The sequence below is a fragment of the Crocuta crocuta genome, unplaced genomic scaffold (genome assembly GCF_008692635.1).
Source record: "Crocuta crocuta isolate KB4526 unplaced genomic scaffold, BGI_CrCroc_1.0 scaffold111, whole genome shotgun sequence".
In the NCBI taxonomy this organism is placed as follows: domain Eukaryota; kingdom Metazoa; phylum Chordata; class Mammalia; order Carnivora; family Hyaenidae; genus Crocuta; species Crocuta crocuta.
Genome location: NW_027527611.1, coordinates 3,991,463 through 4,000,124, shown reverse-complemented (window position 1 = coordinate 4,000,124; position 8,662 = coordinate 3,991,463). Strand labels below are relative to the sequence as shown.

General features: G+C 62.2%; 1 protein-coding gene across 1 annotated transcript in view; it reads right to left on the bottom strand.

Annotated features, from left to right (window-relative positions):
* ARHGEF10 (Rho guanine nucleotide exchange factor 10) overlaps nucleotides 1-8,662 on the bottom strand; it is a 94,699-nt gene that overhangs the window by 80,170 nt on the left and 5,867 nt on the right. Inside the window, exon 2 of the mRNA XM_077771650.1 lies at nucleotides 4,314-4,381. Coding sequence (XP_077627776.1) covers nucleotides 4,314-4,381 — 68 coding nt within the window. The remainder of the gene's footprint in view (nucleotides 1-4,313; nucleotides 4,382-8,662) is intronic.

Here is an 8,662-nt window from a genome sequence, read left to right as displayed (position 1 = left end):
GGCCGTAAGCAACATGCTGGGGCAATTTCACCCCAATTTACACGTGACAACAGCCAAGAAACGGAAACAAGCCAAGAGTCTACAGACTGATGAACAAACAGATGAACTGTGGTCGACACATACGATAGGGTGTGTTCAGTCCTAGAAAGGACAAATTCTGCCACCTGCCACCACACGGATGGACGCGGGGGACCTTCTGCGGAATGAAGTGAGCCCATCACCATGGGACAGACACCGTGTGACAGCACCCATAGAAGACGGAATGGTGGATGCCGGAGGCTGGGAAAGGAATGGGGTCAGTGTCTAATGTGGACAGAGCTTCAGTCTGGAAAGAAGGAAAGTTCTGGAGGCGGAGGATAGTGATGGTTGCACAACAGTGTGAATGAACTTCACGCTCCTGAGGGGGCACTTAAAAAATGGTCACAATGGTAAATGTTATGTATGTTTTACCACAATAAAGGAAATAATAAAAAAACCGTTCATTTTGATAATTTCATCCCTTTCACACACAGACCCAAACTGTGGCGTCTGCAACGACTGGTACTTTCTGAGTACCAGTGAGTTCCTATATTTTGCAAACTTTCTACAACACATATGTTTCCTGTACGCCTCACGGCTGTTTGGTTTCGGAACACATATCCACTCAGTCTAAGTTCCTGGAGCAGGTTAGTCCTTCGAGCTTCGTATTTAATAAACACAGACACACAACTCACACTTCCCACAAGTAAGGACAGTGTCACAAGAAAAAGCAACAGACACAGACTGGATGTGGAAGTGGACAGCGCCTGTGTCCTCAGGTCAGTCACGCAACTGGCACGCTCTCCCACTAAGTCGAGCCTTGGGCTAAACAACAGGGAAGTCAGCATGTTCTAGGTTCTTGGCTTTACCGTTAGGGAGTCCGTCAGCTTACTCACAAAAATAACTGGGGACACATCCTACAACAATCTCTTCAACAGAAAAACCAAAACAGATAGGACGTTTTCCAAATAAAACTCTTCCCGTGTCTAGATTCATGTTTGCCGGGTCAACGTGACAGGGAAATAATATGACTCAAACACCCAAAGTGGCCAGAGGGAAAGCTCACGTTGTGGCCTGGTGATGTGACAGATGGAGGTCATGCCGCCCACATGTTCTACTCGGGGCAGCAGGGATTCAATCACCTGCGTGCTCTCCTGTCGTCAACCTTCCTCTGGGAAATTACAGTTGATCACTGCCCAACTTAAGAATTAGATAAAATACACCCAAAAGTGACTTTTATAAACACTGCTTCAAAAACCAAAACCTGGGGTGCCTGGGGGGTCAGTCAGTTAAGCGTCCAACTTTGGCTCAGGTCATGATCTCACGGTTCAAAAGTTTGAGCCCTGAATTGGGCTCTGTGCTGACAGCTCGGAGCCTGGAGCCTGTTTCGGATTCTGTGTCTCCCTCTCTGCCCCTCCTCTGCTTATGTTTTGTCTTTGTCTCTCTCTCTCTCTCAAAAATAAACGTTAAAGGGGCACCTGGATGGCTCAGTTGGTTAAGCGTCCGACTTCAGCTCAGGTCATGATCTCACAGTTTGTGGGTTCGAGCTCTGCATCGGGCTCTGTGCTGACAGCTCAGAGCCTGGAGCCTGTTTCAGATTCTGTGTCTCCCTCTCTCTCTGACCCTCCCCTGCTCACGCTCTCTCTTTCTCTCTCTCCTAGAAATAAAACATTAAAAGATTAAAAAAAAAAATAAACATTAAAAAGAACTTTAAGTAACACAGCCTGACAGGGTCTGGCTCCGTGGGACATAAAACACAGGCTCCCCCTGTAAAGGAAGAAGGTAGTTCTTGTTCAGGCTTCAGGAGGGGAAGTGGGCAAGAGGGGACCTGTGACAAGCGGCAGGCCCTCGCGGACAGGCCGTCGTCACCCAGTCTACGGTTTCCATCCTGTGACGTGTACCGCGTGGGCTTGGACAAAGGCACCATGACGTGTGGCCACCATTACAGTGTCACACACAGCAGCCTATAAAACCCCCTAATAACCCAAAAGCTTAATCCAAGGTAAGGTGCTTCTCTCTTTTCTAACAAAGGCTACTTGTGTCTCACTTTTTTATTAATAGAAAAGGAGAAAAAGAAAAGTACTTTGTGAGCAGCCTCCAAACCAGAGGTGGTTCGTGGCCACCGTCGTCCTCAGCCTCCGCTTGGCTCCGCGTGTCACTGGGGCTGCGGCTGCCTGAGGACAGCGGGGTCCCGGAACAATGCCCCCCCGCGCAGGCCCGCCCCCACCAGCTCTGCCGGAGCACAGTACCCGGCACTTGCGACCCAGCTGTCGCCAAGTCAGCATCCACACGGCCACGCGCGCCCTGAAACTTCCCTACTAATCATGCGGGGGCCAGTGCTGTGACTTTCACACCGCGAATCCATGCAGTTCTGCATCTGACCTACCCTGGGGTGTCTCCTGATGGGAGTCCCAGGCCCCACAGCATCTGTCTTCTAAACGGACCCGCGAGGTGCAGTCATGGGGCTGACCGGTTCAGACCTCGCACAATCTCACACTGAGGCCACTGAGGCCTAGAGAGGCCACGTCCCTGCTCACACTCTGCGGGTCAACACTCGACACCCCTGTCCAGCATGGCCCCTCAGCCACACGGCCCCGCCTCTCGAATGGTGGAAAACGTGCATTTGCTGTCTGCGACCATGAAGACCGGTGGACCCGTGACAGGGAACAGGCACGGATCGTGCCACGTGCTGCCTGCAAGGGTGGACCCGGTCCTCCCCGCCCCTGCCCTGTGGTCACGGGCACCTGAGGGTGGACAGTTTAATGATGGGCAAATTGAAATTAAAATGTCACTGATTCACCAAAAAGAGACACCAGGCCACTGTGGCCATCACTGAGGGTCAGTCAATCCCCTACAAACGCGTGATGGCGTTGGCATCTCCGCTCGGGAACTGTGCGCTCTTTTTCCAACAGCGGCCGTAAGGCCACAGCAAGGCCAAAAGGCACCCCCACAGGCTACCTGGCAGGAGGACGCCATCCACACACAGAAATGGGGACATTCTCCCCACCCGAGGACGGCTGGCCGCATGCCCGGAGCTGCAGGACGAGACCTTCCAGGGGACCGAGGATGAGGGTCCACGGGGGGATGCGTGCCACCTCCCTGCCACGCAGGCTCAGCTCCCAGCTCAGACGGCCTCACCGGGCCTGTGCGTCCCCACGATGCCAGGCCTCGCCGGCCAGCCTGCTCGTGGCTCTGCACGCAGAGAACAGGGTGGTGTCATATCTCTGGTGGGTGACAGCTAGGCATGTAGGGAAGGATGCAGTGAGTTCTGGGACCTTCCCAATTACGACGATCAAGTACAATCCAGCCTGGAGGAGCCTAAGTGCCCCCTGCGACACATGGTGGTCACCTGAGTGCCACCCCAACACACGTGGACACCGAAGTCCCACCCCCTGACACATGGTGGACACCGGAGTGCCACACCCCACACACACAGACACCTAAGTACCTAAGTGTCACCCCCCACACACATGATGGACACCGAAGTCCATCCCCAACACACGGTGGTCACCTAAGGGCCACCCCCCCGACACACACGGACACCTGAGTACCGCCCCCTCCCAGACTCCCGTGGCTTCAGTGCTCAGGTTTCTGCCCCTCAGGCCCTACAGCCTCTAGGTGTGCAGGAGACACGTGGCTCCATCCACGGGGGCACATACGGGGAAGCCTCTGGCAACGGGGAGCCCAGGGGGAGGCCCTGGCCTGCGAGCGGGAGTGACACCAAGTCCCCCACGCCACACCTTGGAGAGGGGACAGGCAGGGAAATGTTAAGTTTGTGCCCCCCCTCACGGTCCTCACAGCGGTGCTGGGAGGCAGATAAGGCAAGTGCCCACAGCCGGCCCTGCCGGTGCCGGGGGGGCAGCGAGGGCGAGGGACTGGTCTCCCTTCCTTGTCCCCTTCCAGGCTGGGCTCTGAGGAGTCCCTGCAGGCAGAGCTCCCGGGAGGCTGTGCTGGGGCGTGCCCTCCGGGGCGCCCTCCCTGGGGGCCACGCGGTGTCCACGAGGGAGCCCTCCCAGGGGGCCATGTTGTGCCCACAAGGGTGCCCTCCCAGGAGGCCATGCAGTGCTTGCGGGGGTGCCTTCCCAGGAGGCCATTCTGGCCCTTGCCCCGCGGGGGTGCCCAGGGCTGGGAGGCGGCTCAGCCAGGTCACCCCAAAGTGAGGGAGGATCCCTGGGTGGCCGGGGCTGGGGGGCCCTGAGCTCCACCCTGTCGGTACCTGTGGTCAGACCCTCCCCTCTCAGGTCCCTGAGAGACCCCCCCAAGTGGGAACGCGCCCCTGAAGGACACCCTGTTACCTTCGGGCGCAGGGGCAGGCGGCTCTGGCTGGTCCATCATGCAGCTGGGACGCTCACTCCTCGGAGCCCTGGGGAAGGAAAGACACCACGGTCACCGCAGGTCACCGCAGGCAGAGGCCGCCCGGGCTCCGGGGGTCTCCAGGCCAGGCCAGCTGTCATCCACGGCAGCAACCACGGACTAGCACCGCCCCCAAGAGGCCCAGCGTCCCCGGAAACCATGCCGAAGCCCAGAGAGCACAGTCCCAGCGGCCTGATGCCCCCGGGTCCCGCCAGGAGCTGCGTGCGCACCGCGCTTCGGGGACGTCCCCTCCCGGCCCCGCACACGTCTTCCCTCCTGCTCCCTCCCCGGCAGCTCCGAGTGAAGACCTCCCTGCAGGGCCGGAGGGCCGGGCTCCCATCTCCTCAGCCCTCAGGCCCTAAACCCTTGGGTCTGGGCCACATCTCCGCACACCGGGTTTTATTTCTTCCTGTCTTTGCGGGTCCTGTTCCCCTACGTGCGACCAGTCTGAAAACCCAAGTCTGAGAATCAGCGTGGAACCAGTCAAATCGTGAGGTCAGTCCCCGGCTCCTGTTTATGAGGGTTTACAGCATCCGACGCCTGCCCAGCTCCCACGAGAATGATCCGGTGAGAAGCAAATGTCCAGGGTCCAGTGCAGCAAGGGACGGTGACGAAGGTGACAGTGCCCTGGCCGCCATCCGCCCACAGAGCGCAACATACTGGAAAAACCAGGATGCAGCCCACCCTGCCCACTGTCAACCCACGTGGCAGAAGGTACTGCTCGTGTGGGCGTTGGCGGGGTACCATGGGGCAGCAGCACCCTGCCGGCCCAGCCACGCACTGGCCAAATGCCAGCCCTGCATGGGCCACACCCCCGGCGTGGCCCCCACACGGGCCCACATGGGCCACGCACCTGCCACTCTCACTTAGCGTCTCCTTGCTGTGCACTTGGACAGACCACGCCTCCCGGAAATGCGCTCCTTTCCTATTTTCAAAATGAAGAAACCAAGGCTCGGGGGCCCCACGGGAACCCACCCCTAGGGAGACCCAGCCCAGACACGGACGCACACGCGGGGGCTGTGATCTCTGCTCCCTGCTCTCCTGCGGGCCACCAGGAGCCCTGGAGCGTCCGTGTCACCTGGAACCGGGGGACAGTACCGGCCTCGGCGGCTGCTGCGAGTCACACAGGGCCCAGCACGCGGGGCCACTCGGGGAACGGCAGCAGGCGGCGGTCCAGCGACGCTACCGTCTGTCCTCTGTGTGACCACGTCCACCCCCGGCCCTCTCCAGAGACGGATGCCACACAGCCTCAGTGGTGCCAGAAACCGGACCCTGGTTTCCAGACAACTCAGACAGACACGCGTGGGCCACAGCGGTCACTGGGGACGGTAACGCAGGAGAAGCACGTCTCGCCGAGAAGCTGCGGCGGCCTCAGGCCTGCGGTGACCTGCTCGACAGGGACAGGGACACGGGCACCGAGACGCTAACGTGTACGCCACGCCCGCCACAACATGTCAACAGATGTCCCTCCAGCGCCCACCGCGGTTGAGGCCCTGAGGGGGGGTCTGCAGGCCACAGCCCGGCGCACACGCTCCACGTGACTGGCTGGCCCGGACACCGGGGGCCCACCTCTTGTGGGGCAGCGTGAGGGGGCGCACAGGGCGCGCGGCAGGCCGCAGGAAGCGCACAGGCCACCGGGGCACGAGGGGGGACGAGCCTTCTCCCTCCGACGCGGACGCGTCCCGTACGCGAGCCTGCGAATCTCCCGCGGCCAGGCCGGCACTGACCCGCTGCACGTACGTGAGGCCATCGAGGGCGGGGAGCCCGTCGCTGGTGCTGCTTAGACGGGGAAACGCCAGGCTGGTCCCGACACGGCTGGCCCGGCCCCTCCTGGTGCGCCCAGACCCGCAGGCACCGAGGGGGACGGGAAAGCAGGCGCATCCGCAGGAAGAGGGACAATGGATGCCACCGCTGCGGGAGGAAGCGAGGGAAAGGAGGAAACTGGTATTTTTAGCCATCTGAGAGGTGAGTGGACCAGCGTTTCCGGCTACTTAGCATCTGTCCGCAGACCAGGGACACATGTCCTGCTCTCTCAGCTGCAGAGAGACGTTCCCGAGTGGCAGAGCCCACGGGAGCCACACGGGTACTCAGGCTTCGGGGCAAAGCGGTCTATGCGGTGTGATCTCCGCACGCGTTCTCCTCCCGCGGGAGGCGCTGGAGGCCCGGCCCTAACAAGGTACCCTTCCCGGTGGCGACAGCTGTGGCCTGTCTGCCGGGGTCCCTCCCGGAGGAGCTGGGACACATCACGCAGCCACACGCTCTTCCAACTTAGCTCGACTCTTCTCTCCATCACACGCCTCACTAGTCTTCACGGCTCTTTAAACTTCGGTGCACAAACCTCCTTAATGCACACTGTGCTTAAAATACGTCAGAACAGAGTCCACTTGGGCTTCTCCCCACGGATGACCCCGGCACGAAGGACAGCCACCCCGGGACGTGTCCCTGCCCCGACGGCCGGCCCTGCCTGCGGCTCGTGCCCGTGACCACAGCTACGCCCTGAGCCCCGGAGTCCGAGGAACGCAGCCCGCTCCCACCAAGGCCCCTTCCAGGGAGAAGCCGGGGAGTCAGCAGCAGGGGCTGGGGTCCCGCCCCCTCCCTGCCGGACAAGGCTCTGCGGTCCGTGCCTCGGAGTCCTCCGCTGCGTCACCGCCCACAGGGCTGCTGGGGGTGGGTCGGCCCTGCGTCCGCGAGGCTGGGGAGCACCTGGAGGGGACGTGCTCACGGCACATCAGGCTCAGTTCCACCGAGGGCACAGCGTCCCGCACGGCGTCCCCGGCGGTCTCCCCACTCTCTGGGTCACACCGAGATGGGGGCAACAGGCTGGGCCTGCACCCGGCCCTCATCGCCCCCCAAAACCAACGCCACCACCGTGGCCGGTGCCCCAGACTGCGGCTGGCCCAGGGCATCAGCACGGACGTGGCCCCGTCCCGCGTGCCAGAGGGGAGGGGTCCCAAGGACAGAGCCCGGGGACGAGGGTCGGGGGGCTGGGGGTGAGGACCCAGGGCGAGCCAGGGGGTCCCGGGGTTCGCAGCCGGCGCGCTCAGTGTGCTGCGAGAGCCAGGAGTGCCGGGGTGGCCGTCACGTCCGTACGGCTGTCCGTCAACGACAGCCCCGCGGGGAGCACACGGGGTCCAGGGAGCGCGTCCTGCCGGAATGGCTGCTCTCAGCGTAACCAAACTCCACGCAGACCAAACACGCCAACCCCGTCCTACCGTTTTCACCGATTTTTAAGTAGAGGAAATGGGGGCTCACGACAAGGGGGGGCTGAGAAGGAAAGAGCTCCCCCTCTGAGGCCTAACCTGTGAGCACCGGGACCTCACCGCCGGGGCCGCAGCGAGGCATCACCTCGTCAGGGCTGCGCAGGGCGTCGGTGTCCACGTACGTCTGACTGTAAGAAACGCCCGTGTCACCGTGTCACACTGACACTGACCCCGGGATCGCTGTTCTCCCGCGCCCACCGGCCCCAAAACAAAAGCAGTAAAGGGGAAGCAAATGTATGGGTGCCAACAGCTACCAGAAACCCTCAGGCACCAGCCGCTCACCAGCTCTTTCCCACACGCCCCTGCTCCGGGGAATGACCCGAGGCCCCCCCGCGGGCGTGCTCCCCCAGCCAGAGGCCGGACCCAGCTCACGCCGCCGTCTCTAAGCAGGCCACCTGCCTGCACCTCTCCCGGCACCCCCCCCCGCAAACGCTGATCCCGGCCCTCTCTGTCCCCACCACGGCTGCACCCCTGCCGCAAGGCGGGCCTCCTCCCCCAGCCGCGAGGAGAGGACGCATCTCTCCCTGGAAGCCCGTCCCCGTGGAAAATGACAACCCCCGGTCTCCGGAAACGAAGCCTCACCACGAGTTAAGTCCTGAACAGGAGGAGCCCCAATTCATGGCCCAAGGGTGCAGAGCCCAGGGCGTCCTGGGAGGGACCAGAGGACAGGGTGGGGACCAGAAGACGGAGGCGCAGGGCGGACAGCCCCGCCAGGACTCGCTCGGACGGGAACCCCCGGGAACGGAGCCTCNCCCAGGGCCGCCGCACCCCTGCCGCCTTCCCCTCCCAGGGGCTCTGCACCCCTGCCTCCTTCCCCTCCCAGGGGCTCTGCACCCCTGCCTCCTCCCACCCAGGGCCGCCGCACCCCTGCCTCCTCACCCCTCCCAGGGGCTCTGCACCCCTGCCGCCTTCCCCTCCCAGGGGCTCTGCACCCCTGACTCCCCCCCACCCAGGGCCTCTGCACCCCTGCCTCCTCCCGCCTCCCAGGGGCTCTGCACCCCTGCCTCCTTCCCCTCCCAGGGCCGCCGCAC